The 25,284-nt window shown below is 30.5% G+C and overlaps 1 protein-coding gene across 1 annotated transcript; it reads left to right on the plus strand.

Annotated features, from left to right (window-relative positions):
• Nucleotides 1-462: 462 nt before the first annotated feature.
• Nucleotides 463-16,573, plus strand: LOC103580290 (toll-like receptor 6). Its single transcript, XM_014439863.2, has 3 exons — nt 463-5,084; nt 15,164-15,235; nt 16,169-16,573. Exon 1 carries the CDS (start codon nt 1,334-1,336, stop codon nt 5,069-5,071), a length of 3,738 nt encoding a protein of 1,245 aa, XP_014295349.1. The 5' UTR covers nt 463-1,333; the 3' UTR covers nt 5,072-5,084; nt 15,164-15,235; nt 16,169-16,573.
• Nucleotides 16,574-25,284: the final 8,711 nt, after the last annotated feature.

Raw genomic sequence — 25,284 nt, forward strand, 5'->3', positions numbered from 1 at the left:
TTCTATTTAATAAAAAATTTTTATTATCAGTTATTTATGTTTTCGAACATATTGCAGAGCTTTAGTTGCATTAATATTATAAATACAAAACCTTATATTTATGAATGTATACATGGACAGTAACGACTACGAACTGCAGAGTCCTGGCCTCTGTGTCGATACACTTTGTATTGCTGTCCTAGTAGTAGTAACAGCCGTAACATAGCAGCACAGTAGTTTAAATTATAGTACATAGAGTCCTTGGTCCTGTGTGTAATATTTGTAACAGTGGTAGTGGTAGTAGTAGTTGTTGTAAAAGGGTAGTAGTGGTTATGTTGTATACGAATGGTAAGAAGTAGTAGTAGAAATACCGATGGAGGTGGTAGTTTGTTCTCGGGGTAGGGGAACCCGGTACCAATGGATGTTGCGTCGTAGTCGAGTTGGAGTAAAAGTCCGTTGTGATCTCCCGTCAGTTGTGCGGAAGCCTCCGGTCGTGTTGGTTCTGCATCTGTATCCGTATCCGTGTTGTTGCTGTTTCTGTTTCTGTTTAATACAAGGGTTGAACAAAATTTTTTTGGGGTTTCAACTCTGTTCCGAATGTGATTTATGAAAAAACCCGCATTTGAATTCGGCGGACTGTGAATTTGGAAGTGAGTTTAGTTAAAAACAGAGGAATTTGAGGGAAACTATTGGGGATACTTTGCTTAGTATTCTGATGGTCTTTCAATGGGAATAGAATAAGTTAGTGGGATTAAAAATGGGATCGAGCTTTTGCGATAACTCGCATGGATTGAATACCAAAGTGACATGATCATGGTTTAAAATGGTTGCAATTATTAGTCTTGGTGGTTAATTTGCGTGGGAACATTCAGTGATGTGGTGAAGAAGACCGTGGACGAAAAAAAATTGAGGCGTAAACGGTCTCATATTCAGGGTGGTTAGAAAAGTGGACTCTGTGCATGGCATAATTTTTTTTTTTTTTACTGAGGCCAGACAATTGTCCCGGAAGAGCGGAATAAAAGACGAGAAAATTTCCAACGAGTGGATACTTGACGACCCGTATTGTGCAGTAAAAAAAGAATGAGCTAGAGAAAGAAAGAGAGAAGGGAATAAAAGAAGCAAACAAGAAGAGCGGAAACACAAGAGCCGAGATGTTAACCGCAGAACATTTTGTTTTTACTGGGACACAGACGTCATCAGTGTTAGTAGTCGCATCATCAGCATTATCGTCAGCATGCACAGATTCAATGTGTCAGAATAGAGCCAACTATCTGCTGACCGAGTACTGTTTCTAAGTACGAGTGGCTCTGGGCTGTTTGAGAGCGAGTTAAATAGTGGTAGTAGAGCTTTAGAAATGAGGGCCGGTAGTGGCCACCCGGCCCGCTCGTTAACTTTGCTACATTTCCGGCTGGCCTGGTTTTGCTGTCTTGTCTTTGGTGGAGGTCACGTTTCGGCAGTTACCAGTTCTCCGACTTCATCAAGGTACGACGTACCCCAGCAATGTACCTTACATCATGAAACAGCACTAACTTGTGTGTACAACAACCATTGGATCGTGCCCCACTTGAATTTGTCACGTGTCATCAGTGAGTACGTAACGACACTGACAATTGTTTGCAATGATCAGCTAAAAGTTAACACTGGTCCCAGTTTAAGTGCCAGTGCAAGTCAAAGTGCTGGTACTAAAACCACATTAGCAACGGGAATTAATTTAATTGAGCAGTATGCTCATTTGTGGCGATTGCGCGATTTGAGGCTGATTGGCTGCAAAATGACAACGTGGCCAGCAAAAGTCCTAATGGGCTTTCATGATTTGCGAAACTTGACCGTACGTAGTATGATGTACGATCGTAGAAGCAAAGTGAGCTTAGAGTTGGAACGAGGTGCCTTCGATATGACACGTTTGATCGAAAAGATGGATTTGTCGGCGAACAATATCTGGCAGCTTCCGGAAGGGATTTTCTGCCCGATGACTAATCTAGTGACACTGAATGTCTCGTGGAATATGTTGAAGGACGTCGCTGAACTGGGATTCAGTGATTACAGTGTTGGTGTTTCTAAACGAGATGTTGAGTCAACGGTTCCATCATTGACGTCGTCAGTTACGTCGCAAGTTACGTGCTCACTTGATATACAGAGTTTGGATGTGTCTAATAACCAGATATCAGTACTTCCGTCACACGGTTTCTCGTCATTGCAGCGGCTACGTACGCTGAATGTGTCTGGAAATGTAATCAGAGTGGTTGACGACGCTGCATTACGTGGGTTGAGATCTCTAGAGGTATGCGACCTGTCGAGTAATCGGATTGTTGCGTTGCCGGCTGGTATGTTTAAAGATGCCACAAATACGCTCAAGGAACTGCGTCTCCAAAATAATTCAATCAGCGCTCTGGCGCCCGGTTTAGTTGCCGACATGAATCAACTTGTCACGCTGGATTTATCGCGTAATATGTTGACGAGTTCGTGGCTTGACTCAAACACTTTCATTGGTCTTATCCGTCTTGTGCTTTTGGATTTATCACGCAATAAAATCGACAAAATCGATCCCGAACTATTTAAAGATCTCTACACACTTCAGATACTAAATTTACAGTATAATGAGATAGACATCATTCCGGCAGATACTTTTTCGCCGATGAGTAATTTACATACATTAGAATTGTCCCACAATAGGTTGACGTATCTGGATGCGTATTCACTTAACGGTTTGTATGCCGTTTCGTTGCTGTCACTAGATTCTAATGCACTCGAAGGCATCCATCCAGATGCGTTTCGTAATTGCTCGAGTATGCAGGATTTGAATCTTTCTGGTAATAATTTCGAATACATACCAATTGCCTTGAAAGACATGCGATTATTGCGTACGCTGGATCTCGGCGAGAATCAAATAAAAAGTCTAGATAAACCGGGTTTTCGTGGCATGACCAATTTGTACGGATTGCGAATGATCGGTAACGAAATAATTAACGTGACACGTGGTGCACTTTCCGAACTACCAGCATTGCAAATTCTAAATTTAGCGCGTAATAAAATTGAGTACGTTGAATACGGGGCGTTTTCTGGTAATGAGGCTTTGCAGGCTATCAGGTTAGACGCAAATTATCTTCAAGACATGACTGGTATATTTGCAAACACTCCTGGTTTGTTGTGGCTAAATATGTCTGACAATATGATTAACCATTTTGATTACACTCTGTTACCGGAAAAGCTACAGTGGATGGATTTGCATAAGAATAAAATTCAAGACCTCGGTGTTGCTCCAGCAAATTTCCATTTACAAACACTTGACGTTTCGTTTAATGAGTTAACGCGTATCGATCCCAAGTCTGTGCCAGATTCAATCGAGTTGCTGTTTGTTAATGATAATAAAATCCATACTGTCGAGCCCCAGACCTTCTACGACAAATTAAATTTGACACGTGTCGACTTGTATGCCAACCAAATTGTTAAAATGGACTTGTCAGCACTTCAGCTAACACAGATTCCTGAAAATCGTGCTTTGCCGGAATTCTATATTGGAGGTAACCCATTCATTTGTGACTGCACAATCGAGTGGCTGCAACGCATCAACTCACTGTCACTCAGACAACATCCACGTGTCATGGACCTCGAGCTAGTCTACTGTCGATTACCTTACGATCGTCATCGCGCATTTGTGTCTCTCTTGGAAGCCAAACCGTCACAATTTTTGTGTACTTACAAAGCTCATTGTTTTGCTTTGTGCCATTGCTGCGACTTTGACGCCTGTGACTGTGAAATGACATGTCCCAGTAACTGCACATGCTACCATGACCAGTCATGGTCAGCAAATGTCGTAGACTGTTCAAATTCTGATTACAAAACCCTTCCGGGAAGACTACCCATGGATGCAACAGAAGTCTATTTGGATGGGAACAATTTCAGTGAATTGACCTCGCACTCGTTTATTGGCCGCAAAAACCTTGAAGTTCTCTACATCAACGACAGTAACATAATTGCAATCCACAACCACACATTCAGCGGTCTAAAACGGCTCATCGTTTTGCATCTTGAAAACAATAAAATTGAGCGCCTAAATGGCGTCGAATTGATGCCCTTGGAAAATCTAAAGGAACTTTATCTGCAAAACAATTTGCTAACACACATCGACAATGGTACGTTCAATGCACTAACTCATTTGGAAGTACTTAGACTGGATAATAATAAACTGAAAACATTTGCGCTGTGGCAGCTGTCGTTGAATCCGTACTTAGTTGACATAAGCATTTCAAACAATCCATGGAGTTGTGAGTGTGGTTACTTGGATCAAGTACGTGATTGGATGACCAAGAATGAAGCTAAGATAACCGATTGGAAACGTGTCACTTGCGAGCTGGGAATGCCCATTAATTTAGTAGTCAATGGCACAGTAGTAAATTGCGCAGCATTGACGGGAACAACTTCAGCCATTGAAACACGTCAGCTGGAAGCATATTTACCTCTTTTGCTGGCAACTGCAGTGCTCTTCTTTGCAATGGTCGCTCTGATTTGCGGGGCATTTAGGCATCGTCGCACATTGCGAGCCTGGGCAGCAAGTCGCTGTGGTCTGAGGGCCTGTTACAAAACCGCAGCCTTCGAGGACCGCGAAAAACCGTTCGATGCTTACATTTCGTATTCGGCTGTTGATGAAAATTTTGTATCGCGTGTCTTGGTTCCGGGACTAGAGTCCTCCTACAGACTGTGCCTGCATTACCGTGACCTTGGTGCTGGGGCAAATGTCGCAGATGCGGTTGCTGAAGCAGCTGACTCTTCAAGACGCACGATTCTAATTTTGTCGCGTAACTTTCTACACGGAGAGTGGTCGAGGTTCGAGTTCAAAGCCGCACTCAGGGACGCGCTGAGGGGGAAAGGACGCTCTGTTATTTTGTTACTTGTTGGCGGCGTCTGCCCACGTGATTTGGACGCTGATTTGAGAAAGAGAATATCCTCCCACACGGTTCTAGTTTGGGGTGATAAATTGTTTTGGCAGAAATTAAAGTTTGCTATGCCTGACGTTTCGCTGATCCCGGTGCTAGAGAGACCGCTGCCTTTGCCGCCTCCCCCACCACCACCTTCTCAACATTTGTGGGCATAGGATCATGCTTTAGGTAAGTTTTTTTTCTTTATAGTAATAACAATATACAAATAATTCACCATTTTTTTGACATTTCAAAATTGGGGTAAAATGGGTCGTAAAAAAATGAATAAATAAAAATATGCCTTCTTTATATTTTCTTACAAAAAAAACCATCCATACTCATTTACCCTCGCAATTACCGTCACAAGATCATTTTTTTATTGAAAAAAAAAAAAAAAAAAAAATTAAAGGTGATATCTCGTTTCCTGAACAAGACCGTGTATCGGCGATGCGAATCAACAGCTAGATTGCTATCTCACTCAACGATGCGACGATGTATACAATTATATTGTGCTCAGTGCTCTCTGAGCCCAGAGAAAAATCTTCTCCATTTCCCTCAGCGGTGCATGCCGTACGAGGAAAAGATCTTCTTGCGATATAACGTGAAATATATGAGCCTTATTACTTCAAGAAGGTCGCTTTATACCTTGCGATCGATGTGCATTTGCAAAATTACCTTAAAATACATTTATTTATCCGCTTTTTTACTCCAACGACAACAATCAAATAAATAAATAATGCGTTTTAACATATTTATCTCCACTTTTGCCGAGTATTTCGTTATTAATCCAATGAAAATAAATTTCCTCTATCGACAATCAGCATCATTAGTCATAAAGAACGCACTGTTTTTCGTTGAATTCATTAATACTGAAAATTTATAATGACAGTCTCGTAAAGCAGTCGAAAAGTATGTTGTATATATATTTATGTATGTATACTGTCTTGTAGTATGGCTATTGGTACAAGTGTTCACAGTGGATAGAAGTTGCAATTAATTTTATCATCAATAGGAAATCGAGTTTACGGTACCGTTGAGAACGAACGATACTAGGATACTCCATAAATATTATGAGGATTATCCAATGAGCCGTGAGCTATGACAAATTATCTGTCATTGGATTTATCAGTTTTAAAAAGTTTCAGTAGCAGTAATAATAATGGTTGTAAAATATCCAGGAATATGAACTGCATGGAAGCGTATAAACGTAATTCATAATATTTTATTACCATTTTTCTTTCATGTCGTTCCTTATTTTTATGAGCTTTATAAATATGTCCAAGTAGTAAAATTATTTTTTCCTACTCGAAATTTTTTGTTTTCATTTTTACTTTTTTTATTGTCCGGTTTAACGTCTGCCTGCACGCTTTCACTTCCATTAACGGCTGAGCTGCCGATAAGCTGCATCGATACGCCCGCTCCTAAACCTGAAACCCCCGGGTTTGGCTTCTTTACAAGTTTCGCCCTTTTTTACTCGCTCTCTTTTAGGGATTACCTAAAAAATACATTTACAACGGACAATGGCTCCAAAGAGACTCATTGTGTTGCTACTATTTTTTTTTGCCCCAGTTTCCAATGTTTCCATTCAAGACAAAGTGCTTCTTTTTTATTCATACATTCTTTCTTTTTTTACGAAATTTTTACATCTTCGTTTATTTACATATATATTATCATTGCAAAAAAAAAAAAAAAAAAAAAAATTATCGCAGCAGGTCAAAATTTCTAATTTTCGAATATTGAATTTTTTTTATTCTAAAAACGAAAAAAATTTTTCATGACCATGTTACCCCCTATTTTTGACCTTTTATTAAACAAGTTGAGGGGCAAATGGTCATAAAAATTTTTTTTCAAATTCCAAAATATTTTTATTTTTTACGAGGGAGAAAAAAAAATTATAATATTGAAATTTTAAAAAAAGTAGGGGCATTTAAAATTAAATTAAAATATATGATATTAATTATGTCACGATAATAAAGTAGAGATCAGAAAGCATAATAACGTTAAAATGATAATTAATTAGCGAAAAAAAAAAAAAAAAGAAAATGTAGAGAAGGTAAAAGCTGACAAAAATAAACGATAATTGGAAAGGAACTCATTAATATAATTAACAGTAATTTAACGAATTAACAATTGCTTAAAATATATTTTTCACGTCCAATAGTGGATCGATAGCAGACGTGACTTGTGTTGGTAGACAAAGAAAAAAATATATATATCAGTTAAAACGAATAAAGTAAAAATAGAGTGAAGTTTAATTGGATATTTACAAAATGAGAAATGAATGAGTTTTAAATTGGTGGATACACTTAATAAGAGAATTATGATTTTAAATTGAAACTTATTGAATACAGTCCTTGATGGTTGGATACAAACTGGTTGGTATTTTCTCTTGAATTGCGAGTAGATAATCCGATTTGTTCTTCAATTATCGAATCAGTCGAACTGTGGTATTTAATCGATTGCCTGCATCAATCTGCCTTTGCTGTGGATAGATATATATATGAATATATCCACTGGTTTAATATCGATTCTGCAGAGTAATTTTAGTGAGCTCTCATCCTTCTACGCCGTCGCCATCTCTTCCGTAGTTGTAACACGTGAATTAATTGAAACTTTGCTTTAACTTTCACCAAACCGTAACGACTTTATTGAAACTAAATTAACCACACAACTATGTTTCCTAATGAATGAATCAACTTCTATGAATCCCTTTTTCATTCGAGTAATAACCTACATACATACATAACATTAATGAATTCCATCTAAAATTTAATTTATTTTTTTTTATTGCTATTTCGGAAAAAAATTGTCTAATGAAATGAATTGGGGCAAAATGGGGTACTTAAGTATTAAATGTTCAAAAATGGACCAGTGGCCATGAATGCTACTTCTACTCTAGTTTGATAAGTTGATTTTTTTTATCTATGATCCAATATTTCATTTTTATAATTATCAAAATTTTAATTTCAAAAAGTCAGTCGTTGCCTCAAAAGTAAAAGAAAAAATGACAAATAGTTTCAATTTTAATTCTAGTAATTTTTTTTTTTTACCAAATTTTTTAACGATTATACGTCAAATTCCAGTTACGGCACTGATTGATTGTTAATATTTTTTTATTAAAATTTTTTATACTCGCGTATTTGCAAAGTATACATAAAATTCCTAATAAATAGATAAATTTTTTTTTCAATTAAAAAAAATATTTAAATTAAAAAATTTTTCCATAATAAATTTTACTGCTGATTTAATTATATATTTTATGCAACAAATCAGAGAGAATTAAATTAAATTATTTTCAAATAAAAATGCGTAGAATTAATAAAAAAAAATAAAAATTTTTTTTACATTTCTCTTTTTGATAAATTCCAGAATTTAATCTAGAGTTTATTAATTGAAAAAATTTTTACATTACTAAAAACTAAAATGTAGTTTGTAAACGAACTGTTTGATCACGATTTCGGTAATTAGACAAAGATGATCTGGAAATATAAAAGATGATGATTAAGCGGCATAAGGTGCACCAGCAGCATCACGAGAATTTAGAAATGCAATCAATCTATCAATCAGCACACAAGAGAAAACGTGACGAGAATTAAATAGGGTAGCCGTTGAACGAGTGATAGCTTGGATAAAAGAACAAAAACTAGGGAAGAAGGGAAGAAAAAAAAATAGCTATAACGACAGAAAGAAATAAGTAAAAAAAAAGAAAGACAAAAAAAATCGAATAAAGTAAAGGAACAAAAGACAAAAGACGAGAGCAAGATGAAAGTACTCGGTCTAACCTTCGTCACATTCGCTCATTGATTTTATATATTTTTTACTTTCTTTTATCTTTCTTTTCTATGGGCAATCAGTGTGCCGTGAACATTGCCAAAAGGCATCGCTTTATTTTCCACGCTGGCCATATACATCCGCGGATTTTCTCGAAATTATTGGACGAAAAAATAAAAAAATTTATAATAATAACAATTATATATACATAGATATACATGTAACCTTTTACTTTTCCTTCTTTTTCGTCGCTTTGTATTGAGTAACAATGTGAACACTTTTTTTTATTTTATTTCATTTCTTTCACTTTCATTCACTCGCCCTTCCGCCGTCATGTGCCTTTTCATAAAGCCCTTTTGGGTGACTTTTACATGTACAAAACCACAAGTTCAATGGACATGTCAAATGTCAATTGATTGATTTTTTTTTATGTAGTTTTCAATTGAGTTACATTTAATAGTTAAATCTATTTCCTTTATTTCCAACCGCCAAAGCTTAAAAAATTCGCACATCAATAAATTGAAATTTTTTTTAAGGCTCGAATTTTTTTGACCCCTCTAATTATTTTGCATTTCTCTAAAAACCTTCTTTTCGGAAATTATTAAAAAAAATTCCGTATTTACGCTGAAACTTAACTGATCCTAAAGTTAGCAGAACAATTTAAAAAAAAAAATGGAAAAAATGCACATGTAGAAAATTTCAAAAACTACAGGTGCAATTTTTTAAAATATTTTTTTTGTTATTATTTATTGTTTTTGCAACAATTCAAAAATTATTAGACGTCAGCCGATTTCAGTATCATTATATTTTGTTGAACTTCTATCGAATTCAAAAATTCAAAAATTTATTACAAAAATAAAAATTTCCATAATTACTGAGTCCGCTAATTTGTTATTTTTATTTTAGCTAATTAAAGATAATGAGAAATTATTAAAAAACTTTTTCTATACTTTCAAACATAATTAAAAAATAATTATAATTTAAATATGCTCTTTATCATATTTAACATTATTTATTTTTTGGATACTTGATTATACAGAAAAAAAAAATATGAGCGAACAGTAAAAAATTCCAAACCTCCAATTCATCTTCCGCGCTAATTAAAAATTTTTTTCTCACAATATGGAATAATAATTAATATTAAATAAATAATTCATGAATAACAAAAAATATTCTCTCTGTTATTAAAATAATTAATAAAATAAATTACAAAATAATGAGATTTAATTTAAAAATTATGAATTCTGAGGATCCAAACGTTCTTATGCTCCAAGCTCAGGTGTTTTTGTACCATCCGACTGTCAGAGAGCTCAACTATGCGTGCAAGAACCTCTGGTAAAAGAACCTCCGTCATACATATATATATATCTATACATATCTAAAGAGGAAGAAAGTGAGACCGCGATATAGCAGATGCTCAATCTGCAGCCTCACGCCTCGGCACAATGGCTTGTGATGCTGGAATAATAGTCCGGCTGTTAAAGTTCTTTTTCAATAAAAGACCATCTTCGTTCGTCCCTTACTACGCCGTGCTTTGTACTTTAATTTATATAATCTTTTCTTTATATTTTAATTCTAAAATTATTTTTGACTCAAGCTTCAAAAGATGTCATTAAAAAATGACGAGAAAAAAAAAATCTACAGACACGAATGGTTAGAAATTCAGATATTCTATTTCATTTACAAATTCCGCTGGAGACAAGTCGAAAAAAAATTATTCTATTATAAGTTTCGCCCACTTTTCTCACATGACAACTTTACAAATTGTTATATGTCTATTCTTTTTTTTTGCCCCATGCATTAATTTATCTTCAGTCTGAGTAATATATTACGAGCGTATGAATAAACTTTGTAACTCTTTAGACTTGAGTTGATAAAAAATATTTTTTTAATTTTAAACGGAAATATTAGTTACGCGGTGGGACAAAAAAAAATTTTCTGTTTTTTTTTTCCTCGTAAAAGTTATTTTTAAATTTTTTCGATTTATTTAGAAAATTCTTAAGGCTTTAAATCGTCACAGCTGCTTTCAAAGCTTATTCACAGGCGTTGAAATATGTCAACTTTTAAATATATATATTTTTTTGTACGTTGTAGTAAAAATAAATTATATAAAGAAAATAAAAGTTGAAATACCATTTATAAGATTTTTTTTTTATTAAAAAGTTAAAATAATAAAATTTTTCTTTATGGAAACTATAATACACTCTGAAAATGAAGTAATTGTGTTTATTATGCTAAATTATAAATTCCATTCATCTAGAATGATTAGAACGTTTTTCAATGCGAAAACGGTTAGTATTATAATTTTTTTTTAATAGAATTAATAATCATTGGATGATAACTTCTGCAATAAATTTCGTAACAGTTACTATTAGGACAGTTGCAATTACCATCAAGATGATAACAGTGACTATCAGGATGGTAATATTTATTATCAGGATGACAATATTTACTTCTGCAATAAATTTCGTAACAGTTACTATTAGGACAGTTGCAATTACCATCAAGATGATAACAGTGACTATCAGGATGGTAATATTTATTATCAGGATGACAATATTTACTTCTGCAATAAATTTCGTAACAGTTACTATTAGGACAGTAGCAATTACCATCAGGAAGATAACTGTGACTATCAGGATGGTAATATTTACTATCAGGATGACAATATTTACTTCTGCAATAAATTTCGTGACAGTTACTATCAAGACAGTAACAATTACCATTAGGATAATAACAGTTACTATCAGGATGGTAATATTTACTATCAGGATGATAATATTTACTTCTGCAATAAATTTCGTAACAGTTACTATCAGGATGGTAACAATTACCATCAGGATAATAACAGTGACTATCAGGATGATAATATTTACTATCAGGATGGTAACAATTACCATCAGGATGATAACAGTGACTATCAGGATGATAATATTTACTATAGGGTGACAATATTTACTTCTGCAATAAATTTCGTAACAGTTACTATCAGGATGGTAACAATTATAATTTCTGATGATAACTGTTACCATCTGGATTATAAATATAACTATGTAGAATAATAATAATAATAATTAACTCTAGTTAACATACAGGATTGTAACAATTGTCATAAATATGATCAATATTGCAATCTAGATGATTTATATAATTATCTAGATAATATTTACTACTATCTGATTGATGACAGTAATTTTTACCATAACTAGATAGTAACTCCTATTTAATTTTCTGAGCGTACATTTTTTACACTAAGGAAAAAGCCCCTCAGTACCATTAGTCGCTCACTTTAACTGTTTAATGCGTTTGTTATAATTTTCATAAAAAAAAATCAACTAAAAAAACTATTATTGCAAAGAATTGTTATAACTATACCTTATTAAACATATTTTAAAAATCCATGAAATTTTATATTATAAAAAAATAAAGTAATATAATTTATAAATTATTTTCCAAATCAATAAACTTATGATAATTTAATTGATATTGTCTTTGAGCGACTATAGGGCCATGTGTTGATCTAGTAATGGTACATCACAACTTTTAATGAACGACTATGAGTACATTTAAGGACTTTACTTAAAAAATTATTGATAATTAATTACCAACATTATTTTTCAAACTGGAATTTTATTCTATTACTTAAAAATAAAAAAAAAAGTTATGGTTTTACATTTTATTTATTTATTTATATTGAGTGCTTTAGTCTCACTCCAATGAGAAGTGAGCGGGTATAGGGGCTTTTACCTTAAATGAATTCGTTTTACTCTTAATAATTCGTTCTGTAAAAAAAAGATCATTTCTAATTAAAATTTCATTTAAAAACTGTTTCAATTTAAATTATTTTTGAACTAGAAAATATTAAATAAAAATTTTTTTATATTTAAATAGTTTTTTAATAAAACGTTGTAGCTATAGATGTAAATTCATCCCTTAAATAATAAATTTGAAAAAAACATAAATATAAAGAGAAAAATACAAGTGTCAGATGAAAGATGAAAGCGTAAAGAGGCAGAAAAATGGCGTGTGAAATATAAAGTAGTAAATTCAAGTTGATGTTGAGAATACTGCGATGAAGGAATGCTACGAAAACGAAATTCATATTGAGTTCCTCAGTTCTCATAATTCCGCCGACATATTGATCCCCTTCGCTCTGAAGGAGCGTTAATGAAAAATAAATGCCTGTGGAAATTATTGCTATTGAGTTCAAAAGACGTTCTGATAAATAGACCAGTCACATTAATTGTTTTTTAGTTTTATTTTTCATTTATTCGAAGTTATGATTCCACAATATTCAGATCCAAATTCGTGCATTATTTTTGTTATTTTCTTGGCACTCTACATATGATTCAATGCTCGTAAATTAAATATACAATTGACGTCAAGAAAAATTCTGCCAAAAGAAGAAGTTTATGAGAATTAATTTTTTTTTATTAAGAAAATTTTTTATTCTTTTTATATTAAAGTTAGAAATATTCAAAGTTGGTAAGGGTGCCAAGGACAGATTAATTAAAACTTTATACCTATATTTAGTTTGATATTTTTAGTTCTGATAAGTAGAAATGGATTTTAAGATTTAATTAAATTGATGAGTGAATTTTGAATAATTAATAATTAAATGCAGATACGGAGATCGACTGGAGTAGAATTTAATGGGGATTTAAATAACCGGCGGTCAAGGATTTTAATATTTAATATGCCGATATGTTAATTAAATATATTTAACGCGGGTGATTTAATTTTGAATATAATATAGTAATTTTTGAATACTTTAAATAAAAATAAAGGATTTTATTGGCGTTTACAAACAACCACCAGCCCACTGGGGTTAAGTACTTTGCCCTCTCCTTACACTTTACTCCGACATTTTTTTTAGTCAAGCCCGTAGCCCAATAAATAACCCGGTCTTTTATTATTTTATTTATAGAATCAAATTTATCTTAAAAATATTTATTATCAATCTAAAATTATTAAAAAATATATTGTGATATTTTATTTATAAACAATCCGGGATTTAAAATAATATTTATGTTAAATAATACTTAAACTTATTCCAATACCCGATTTACTTTTACAGTCATCACATTTAAATATTATGCTCCAGGGTTAAAGTTTTTAATATTTATTCGATATTCACTTTAGTATTTTATTCACTATATTTTTATTGTCCCTTAATACTTTAATTGACTAGTAATATCATCAGTTATCGAGTACCCCTAGCAAATTTATCAGTTGTATTTAGTACCAAAGGCGTAATACTAGTAATTTATATATGAGTAATGTTATGTTATTCAAACATTATGATTTTTTTTGTGGATTATTAATTTTAGGGAGTTTTAGGAGATTTTAATGAAATAAATACTTTGCACAAATAGAAAATAATGTAAAGAAATTTTGTAATCAAAGGAAAAATTATGTACACAGAGAGTGTACCGGGTAGTAAATGTTATGTAAAAAAGTCTTGTAAGTTAATAGTGACTTTTGAAGATATTCAAAACTCGTTGCTCTTTATTGGCCTGGGAGTTATCCACCGGATACCGCAAAACTTTTACCGAGTAACCAGTATTACTATCAAAGGAGAGATAGCTACCTATTATTCGATATTCACTTTAGTATTTTATTCACTATATTTTTATTGTCCCTTAATACTTTCGTTTTTCAATTTCACATTGTATAAAATCTGCGGAATGAATGCGGAGCCGATGACTGTATTCATTTAATTCCCTTGGAGTAAAATTCACTCCAAAGTTAATTTTAGTATTAAAATTCCAAATCAGAGTAAATGCGGATTCAAATAAAATCCAGATCACTCCGAAATCATTTCGCTGAAAAAATAAACTCCTTATTTACTTTGAATTGAAATAAAATCTTTGATTATTCTGAATTCTACCAGTCACAATTGTCGAAAAAAAAAAATTTATTTATTATTTTTTAATATATATTAATATATGAATGTAAATAATCATTAACAAGATTGAGTTAGACAATTGCTTTGTAACAGAGAAAATTAAAATTTTCTTTTGTCTTGAAAGTCTCATTTTGTTGTTAAGTCAGCAGACTGGAACGCATCAGGAATTTCCTCAATGATAGAATTCCATCGAACGTATTTTCATTAAGGAATAGCAATTGTCATTATCCTCTCTCCCTTTCTCTCTCTCTCTCTACATGTATATATATATATATATATATATATATATATATATATATATATATACAACTACTGTCTTTCATCGAACAGCTTTTCAATTCCTACAAATACTTAACAACTATTACTATATATATTTAGTTACTTTGTTCACGTCTTTGCCACACTGTACTTTATATAAATAGTAAGGTATATGTTTATATATATATATATATATATATATATATATATATATATATTTATAATATATAGTATGTAGTGTACAAGACTATGAACAAAGAAAGTTGTTTAAAATGTAATGAAATAAAATTGATTCATTTCTTACTTTATTCTTTGTTGCTTTTGTTTCTAGATGTGAATCCTAGCCGGAGGTATTATCGAACTTTATCCACGTATGGAGTCCCTGGATATCACCAGAAGAATAGTAAGTTTTATTTTAAGGTTTTTACAACTTCATTCTACCCAAAGTTTTATATTACTTTTATCGAGTCTTTCGGTGAATTCAATTTTATATATATATATATATATATATATATATATATATATATATATATATATATATATATATATTTCGCTTTAAAACTTCCTAAATCCAATTCTTAGGGTTAATTTTCTTTTTTAAACCTAATTTATTTATTTATTTATTTTTATCGCTTATCTAATAAAATAAAATAATTTGTTTACACTACTGATATTTTGATTTTTTTAATAACGAAGTGTGTAGAGAAGATTGGGGTACAACGGTCACCCTATAAGCTGTTAATTATTTTTTTTTGTCTTTATCGGTATCGGATACAAGTTTTCTTGATTTACTTGAAATATTGTGTCTGTGACATTTTTGTGGCAAAATCTAAGATGTGACAATGTCACTTGCAAAGTGGTTTTTTTCTGATATTTAGGGGGAGGGGGAGGGTATATTGTGTTCTGATAATCTTGAAATCGATCAGAATATTACTTTTTTTAAGAACTTGACATTAAAATGAAAATAACTAAATAACAATGCGGAATTTTGAAAAATTTTATCAGAGATAATTTGTAGGGAATAAAATTGTCTACAAAAAAGGTTCTATAACATATCGTGATAAGTTTGATAGTTTGGCTGAAAAAGAGAAAAGATCTTGAAATTTACTACAAATTTAACTTCCAGCTCAAATAACTTTTGAATAGATGGATTTATCGAAAAATTATAAGAGACTTTTTTTGTAGAGCTTTCAATTCCCTACAAAAATATATCTTTAGATTTTTCCTACGATGCTCATTAGCATTGTTATAAAAATCAGAAGACGCAAAAAATATTTTTAGCTTCGAACTATCAATTAAATTACATTAATAAATTGTTCTTTTTTTTTTTTTACAGAACCCCGGACTATTGAGACAATTCTTTCTTCTTATGAACACGAAGAAATCCTCACAATTGCGCTGGAGTATAATTAAATTTACCGAAAATAACTAAAACTATTAAAAACTAAATAAAATAATTTTACATTGGATTCAAAAAAAGGACACTCGTGATAGCTTTCATAGTATAATAATAAAAAAAAAAAAAATAAATAAACTAAACTAAACTAAATGGACATAATTAGTGCAAAAGTAAAAAAAAAAAAAAAATAAAAACTAAAAGAAATACTTGTATATCTTATATCGCAACGAATTACGCATTTTTCTCTCGCTAATTGGTCGATCGTTGAATTTACCTATTGATCACGTTTAATAAAGAAATTTATATTTAAAAAAAAATAAATAAATTTATAAATAAATCATAAGATAAATTGTTCTCCGCTAATTATCTTTTATTGTTTTGGGCGACTGCTTTGTTAGCTCAAACGAAATTTAAAAAGTGTAAATAATAAATAAATAAAATTTTGTATATTTGTAATATAGATAGGAATATGTATCATAAACAATAAAATTATTTATATATATTTTAATCATGAATAAAATTTGCTTTTTATTTCATACTTATTTGAACCCATGTAATTTATAATTAATACCTTTTTTTTGTTAAAATTTTAATTAAAACAAGAGAAAATATCAATTATAGTTCATTAAAAATTGTTAGCCGATAATTTATTCAAAAAAAATTTTATTTATAATTTTAGAAAAAAAAATTTTCAATAATTTAAAAAAAAATAAATTTTTCAATAATTTTTTTTTGTAAAAATGGAATGAAAAATTAGGTACTATTTTATAAATAATAAAGTATTACATTGTAAAAAATTAGGCGTGAATCCAGATTTTATTCAAATCCAAATTCACTCCGACACTCAGAGTTTCAGAGTTTAAAAAAAAAATTACTTTAGATACATGGAAAAAAAAATAGTAGTGGCTACTCTCTGGGATAGTACTGAGTACTTTCTGTAAAAAAAAACAATTTTAGACAGTACTGTATGCTATCTAGACGGTATCCACTACTATCTAGAGATCTAGACTATACCCACTACTGTCCGGGATAGTACTCAGTACTATCCCAGAGAGTAGCCACTACTATTTTTTTTCCATGTAGGGAGTGAATAGGGATTTTTTTATGAGCGGAGAGATTTCGGAGTGTCGCAGATTTTATCTAAATCCGCATTCACTTCGGTCCGGAGTTTTAATACTTAAATAAATTTATATTTAATAGAAACAGCTGCTAATTAGAAACATAATTATTTAAATAAATAATTCATTGAGATATTAATAATTAAACTTAAAATATTATGTTTTTAATTTATAAAATGTTTTAGTAACTCACTAAATTATAATTTCATATATATAATACATAGTGAAAATATTAAATTATTGAATAGCTATAGTGACATAGTTTTTATGGGAATATTTTATATTTCGGTACAGTATGAAATGTTATCTCGTGGTATGGTTGATGTAAATCATACGACAATTTGTGACTCAGTGTAATTATATTTGTTAAAGTTTTATTATCAGCTGCTTATAATTTTTAAAAATCATTTCGCGTAAATATATGTTCAGGGAGCTCGTAATTATTTCCGTTCTCAATATAAATGTCAAAATATCAAAGGCCTAAGCTCACTATATTAGTAACTTTTTTTACAATTAATATTTTCCGAAATTCCCCTTTGGAGTGGAATTCACTTCGAGGGAATTAAATAAATAAAAAGTCATCCACTCTACGTTCACTTCGGATTCACTCCGCGTTTACTCCGAAAATTTTTAACAGTGTAAATAAAAAAAATTTGATTAAATTCCTTTTTTATTTAATGTGACAAGAAAATTGAGAAGCAATTGGGTATTGTTAAAATTTGTATAAAAAAAATGAGGTAATATTTTGTGAATAATAAAGTATTTAAAATAAATAGGATAAAGTCTCTTGTGAGGAAAAAAAGTGAACGGCATTTGATTTAATGTCGGAAGCAAACAAGATGAGATAGGTGTACTTTGGGGATCGTGGGACCAGCGAGCATAAAGTCGAGCTATAAATTTTGAATCTGAGGTACCTCTTCTACTTGTCACGTCCCTGTTTCCTGAGGTAATATAAACTTTTTGTAAAAGTGCTCTAGTGTACATTACACATAAAAAATAAAAAATATAAATGTTGAGTGGGACCGAAATTTTCTTTACACTCTGGGGATTAAAAACAACAAAATTTCGGTTTCTGTAAATTTTTAAACTCACGGGTTTCGCGGGGAATAAAAACAATAAAAAATAGTTTGACCTCCTCTGATGAGGAAGAAGCAGGAGATGAAAAATAAAAAAAATAAATAAATATTCTGGCCCTAGAGAATAAAAAAAGATTGCCGTGAAATTGGAATAACGCTTGCTCGTATGCCAGGGGGTTAACAAAAATAATCTGTCAGTTGTGTGAGAGCAGCAAGACAGTCGCTGGCATAAACGTAACAGCTTCGATAGAAATAACCAAGTGGGTCGCTTGAGATTCTATTCCGGCAAGGATTTTAAAGATGGCCGAAATAAGAAAAATCAGGTTTATATATATATATATATATATATATATATATATATATATATATATATATATATATATATATATATATACATATATACTGTAAAAAAAGCACGTGTGCTTTTTTATTTTCAGGTAAAGTGACTCCGACAGTGAAATTGGAGCGAAATTGAAAAGATTTTATATGAGAATGTGAGCTAAATTTGAATTTTATTTTCTTCGTGAAAGCTTTATAAAATTTATGTATTTTAATTTTATTAAAACTCGTCTACTTTTGTTTTAAAATATGTCATTTTTTGTCGGAGTAAGGTAACACCATATTTAAATATACATTTTTTTTTTAATTTTCATTTACAGTATATGAGTATTAGGGTAAAATGGGCAGCTGGAAAATTAAGAAATTTCAATATTCATTTACAGAATATAGTACTGTGGGGTAAAATGGACACCAGAACATTAAAAAATAACAAACGGTAAATTTTTATGATCCTGAAGTTAACAGACGATTAACAACTTCCGGATTTTTTTTTTCAACAAATCAATTAAAAAAAAAAAAAAGAAAACTAAAAATATGCACCTGCAAAAAAATTGGAAAAATTTTAGGTGCAATTTTTAAAAATATTTTTTTTTTATAATTTATCGTTTTAAGAAACACCAAAGAATTATCAGACATCGGCTAACTTCAGTATCATTAAATTTTTTATAGGCCGATTTCAAAATTACAAACTTTTACAAAAAATTTGAAATCCTTTTAACCCTAAAAATGGTGTCATTATTCCAGCCTACGATTTACAAAAAATTTTTTTAAAATTTGATAATTTTCCAAATCTATATTTTTAATAATCCCGAGAAATAAAATTTCTATTAATAAATAGTTCATTTTTTTTTTTTTTTTTTTTTCTAAATAAAAGTCGACAACTTTAAAAAATTAAAAAAAATAAATTTCATGCAGAAAAAAAAATGTTTTCTTTATAAATGTCACTCTTGACCTGTCGTCAAGTTTATTTTATTCACTGGAATCTTTATTCAGCTCACTATACCTATTATTATATTTCTATTGTTGTTCATTCAACCGTCTACGACCCATCGGAGATGAGATGTCCCTTGAATATAAAAAAAAAAAGAAAACAAAAAAAATAATAATAAAATAAACTTAGCACCCATATTTCCCTTTGATTCTCTCTAGAGTGTAGTCTCTATATTATTATCCATTTGCACATACATATATTCGTTTTGTAATGTTATGTATATATACTTATACGTATACTTATACTCAAGTAACATGCGGCAAACGACAGTAACAATGACTATGAAGTGAATCCGTCCCATTTCAAGAACACCAACGAAGATATTGAGGTGTGCTCTCCACCTGGGATCTGGGATCTGGGATCTAGAATCTGGGCTCTGGGATTCGTTCGCTCGGATACGAATGCTCTGATGGCTAACGCGTTACTCAGTTACTATACACTCCCATATCACATATCCCATATCCCATACCCCAGTCGTGGTCGCTCTTATGCTTCTCAACATCCAATTCAAGATTCTACAGAAACCAGTTTCATTCTTGTTCTTTTCCATTTTCATATAAAGTTTAACGCATAATAGCCATTGTTATCCTTTATTTGCTTGTGGAAAACAGGATATTGAGAAGCTGCTTCGTAATTTTTTTTGTTTTTGTATATTTATTTTTTTTTTAACTATTGATATAAAAATAAAGATGTAAAAAAAAAAAAAAAACAAAAAATGGTATTGACAAGCTGTATTAAAATATGACAACATATATGAAGGAAAACGGTAAAGTTTTTATCTAGACAATGAAATAAATGTAAATGTAAATATTTTATTTATTTTAAATAAAATTATATTATATTTGTTAATAATGTAAAAATTTTTTTGTCATTAGGTAACGTCACAGTATGGAGAATATTTATCGCTGGTATTGTATCTCTGTAATTGTCTTATATAATAATAAATAATAATTCGCGTACTGGCTCGCTTGATATTGACTCGATTACTTTTAACTTCAAAAATAATTAAATAGTCCAGACAACTAAATTAAAACGACAGTTGATAAAGTATATTTAGTTTACATAAATATTTTAAATGTTTTTACTGAAAATAACGATAATAATAATATCGGTTTGAAGATACCAAAAGGGCGTGCGCAGTTACGACGAAAAAAAAAAATATAAAATAAATATTTAAATAAATTTGTTTATGTACAAATAGCCGTATAAATAATTTAGCTTGTTTTAATATTTTTTTAATTACTGAGGGTTAAGATATTTAATTTTTTAAGGTTTAATAAATATCTAAGGCGGCGGTGTCTCGACCGATTAATAACAAACAATTAATAAGTATTTCCATAGACTTAGAATTCTGGACGATCATAAAATATCCACGGAATTGTTTTTGTAAAATATTATTTTTTGAATTTATCAACTTTTTTTTTTAAATAAATTAAATCGGTATATTATTTATAAATTTTTTCGACTTGATCAACATCAGCCGCTTTTTTCATTTGACAAACTTTCAAATAACGAAATTTAGATTTTTTTAACTTGAAAGCCGCTTGCTACAATGAATATACTATTATATCTAATACACTGTAAAAAATTGAAAGTGAATTCGGAGTGATTACAGATTTTATTTGAATTTGAATTCGCTTCGTCAATCAGAGTTCCGGAGTTTAAAAAAAAATCACTCTGCATACGAAGTAAATAGAGCTTGTTTTTTCAGCGGAGTAATTTCGGAGTGATTTGAATTCGGAGGAACTTTATTTTGAGGGCATTAAATAAATAAACTGTCATCGGCTCCACATTTACTCCGAATTTACTCCACTAGTTTTTTAGTGTAAGTATTTACAAACCAAAATTTTGTATTCCAGTACTTTCGGTGTCCGTTATAGAACACATAAGTAGACTCATGTGGGGTAAGTGTGCACAAACTCATTCGGACTAAAATGCACGGATTTACGCACACTTAACCACTGCGCACACTTGTTCCACATGACTCTACAGACACCGGATTATATCAACATATTTAATGACTTTTATTTTACTTATAATTAAAATTTTTAATTAGTGCTTTGGCTTTGATGAAAAAATAGTTATTAAGTATTTTACTAATTGTAATTAATAGTTTATCGAAAGCGATATATGCCACTAAAAAAAAAAAAAATTATTGGTATTAAATAATAATGAGGCATTAATTAAATAAATAAATATTAACGACACAACAATGACTAAGTGAGATTCATTGACCCGGAAATTACACAGAAATCGAAGTGTCTCAAGTACAAACAGACGTCTTAAGTCTTAATCTTAATTTACCCCTGACACCTGTTGCAATAGTGCCACTATATCGATACGTAAACTTTTCATCGCTCGACTAATTTAAATAAATTTATCAACATTTACAAACTTCCAGCTTTTCATTTCCCTACTCCTAAAAATTCCGGACAAAAAAAATTTATTCACAAATAACTGACACAGATTTTCCCTAATTTATCCTGATTTTCATTGGCTCTACTAATTATCTCTGTCACTTTATTAGCATTCTAACTTATTGTCACTCAAATTTTCTAACCCACGTAACCTTAGCGGTATCTTTTCTAGCCTCATTTAAAATTTTCTCGCACGTTAAATTTAATGGCGCTTTGTCCTCGACAATGAGGGCTTACATTTAGTTCCCCATCGTTCGTGTCGAGATCCCTTATTCGACTTCTCTTTCTCTTTTCCTCCCTTTTCCTTTTACTTTTCCTTCTCATTCCCATTTTACTCTTCTCCATTCTAATTCCCTTACTCACTTATTTTATTTTCCATTCTTTACCCTCTTTTTCCTTCAACACAGCTATTAATATTCCTTCCCACTTGCTCTTTCCGCGCTAAATATTTCATATTTGGTAATTAATAAGCGGAAGTTATTTTTAAATTTATTATCTCGCTAACATTGAATTATCGTCAGCATCTGGTTTATTTATGCTGGTAAAAATAATTTTTTTTTCAGATGGAAATCGTGTTATTTATGGATAAAAAAAAAGATTTATTATTTTAGTTCTTATAAAAATATATATATTGATATAAATTATTATTTATGTACATGATAAATATAATAATGAGTATGTCATTCATAAATTAATAATAATTGTCTTTGTAGAGGATTAAAGCAGTGAACGATGCAGGTAACCGAGCAAAGAGTTATTAACACTCAATTAAGCGTAAAAGTTTGAGGGTGAGGGTGAGGGTGAAAATGTTAAACGATCGATTGTCAGAGAAACTGAGTGAATAGATGAAAGACTGAAGGGATTATTTGCATCGTGGACATAACGGGGTTAGTGGTTAATTGACGTTAAGACTGCCGATTAAATACAAAGATTGTAATCTTTAGAATTTTCGAGATTTTTAAAATCTTTTTTATGAGGATTTTGTGGAATTTTAATTTGGTGAGTAAGGAAAAGATGCTGATAGAGTGAAAAAAGAGTTGAAGTGAAAATTTTTGTTTTTGGAAAGGTTACTATGGGATATTTTGGTTTTTTCGTAACTAGCCTGGTTGTTTAAAAATTTTGAACGATTTATTTGTTTTATTGTTAAATTTATTTTGTAATGAGTGTGAGAAATATTGGTTGTTAAATGATATTAGGAAGTTTTAAAAATGGACACGTGGTAGAAATTATCATTATTGTTTTTGTTTTATAAGTATAAAAGTATAAACGTGTACGCCAGATGACTTTGATCTCATGGGAATTCTATATAAGTAAACTAGTGATATATTTCTACTCATATATACATGTATATAACTGACTGTTAAGTCGTGTAATGTAGCCCCAGGATCTTTCAGTCACTATAGAAACCGTCACGTTTATTACCCCAAAGTTCAATTTTATATATAAATATACATGTTTGTAGATATGCGTGTAAGATGAAAAGCGGGCAGAATGAGACATGATTCGTTTATTTAAAAAAAAACATTTGGTTTTTGTTGAAAAATATTATGCTATTGCTGGTAAAAAAGATGTGAAAAATTAATCAGCACTGGCATTGTGGCTAATTCAAAATTTTGAGTCATAAAAATAAGGTGTCTCATCTTGCCCCATTATCTTATAGTGCTTTAACTTTACTCTTATACATATAAAGTTAAAAAATAATATTTTTATTGGTTACGTTTTTGAAAACTAGAAAAAACTAACTTTGAGGTTAGAATGAGCCAAGATCGTAAAAAAAAAAGAGCCATCCGGCCCTACGTTTATACAATAAAGCTACAATAGTGTAATTAATACTTATTTTGTAAGCTTAAATATTAAATTTGAGGAAATGAGTTATGCCTTAACAATTAGAAGTGATTAGAAGACTAAGCTGCAAAAATAAGCTTTTGAAATTTTTTTGTGAAATTTTCAATATCATCAAATTGTTCGAAAAGATGTTTCAAGAAATCAAGTACTACAGTGAAAATTAAGCCTAATCCTTCGAATTTCAAGATACTTCTTACATAATTAAGTTATCATTTTAGGTTAAAAATTTATTTAAGGATAAAGCCAGAAATTTCATTTTTATGAAAATCAAAAAAAAAATTCAAACACCCACAACTTTTAAACTAATCGACCGATTAGGCTCATCTTCAAACTTGATCAAGGTAATCGTTCAATAAATAAGTATATAAAATTTTATTAAGATCCGTTGAGAATTGCGCGCGCTATCGTGATGACAAGGCGCGCTATTTTGTATATATATATATATATATATATATATATATATATATATATATATATATATATATATATTCAAATTTAATAAAAGAAAAAAATTCTCGAGCAACTGAATGAAATATTTAGACGTGAATATTTTTCGTGAATGCGAATTTTAAAATTAACTTGAATTTTTTCAACCGAGTAACTATTCAGTCACACCAGCAAATCATCGATTTTAGTTTTTTTCTCACATGACTGATTTTGAGTCATATCGTTAACCAACCGTGCAGCCTCGTTAAATTCCATCACACTACCCTTTTTTATAAACTAAAAATTTAATATTGATTTTTGAGCTTGTACTGTTATTTACAATTTACATATTTATTTCATCTTCCATAATTATTAAATAATATTTTGACGTCATAAAAAATTAAAAAAAAAAAGAAAACAGTAATATTTGTTGTGTCAAGAAAAAATATAATGAATTAAAAATTCACTAAATACAAAAAACTTTTTATACAGACTAAATATTGTGTTTGTCCATCGTAATACAAAGCAGCAGAATTAATTTGCGAAAATGTATATTAAAGAAAACGAGGCCATAGAAATTGATGGAAGGCTCAAGTTAACTTTTGTGCTTCTGAGAGTCCAGTTGAATAAAAAAACTAAATAAATTACAATAGAAAAAAAATGATCCCATTGTGTTCTACTGTAATTAAAAAAAAAAAAAAGATACTCAGGTTCGATTATAATTTCACAGGCAAGCGAGTTAAGTCAAAGACGATAAAGACGTGAGCGATAAAAGAAGCTGAAAAAAAATTAACAAAGGTATTTTAAGTAATAATTTATCAAGCAGAGTACAGAGTACAGA

The sequence above is a fragment of the Microplitis demolitor genome, chromosome 10 (genome assembly GCF_026212275.2).
Source record: "Microplitis demolitor isolate Queensland-Clemson2020A chromosome 10, iyMicDemo2.1a, whole genome shotgun sequence".
Lineage (NCBI taxonomy): Eukaryota > Metazoa > Arthropoda > Insecta > Hymenoptera > Braconidae > Microplitis > Microplitis demolitor.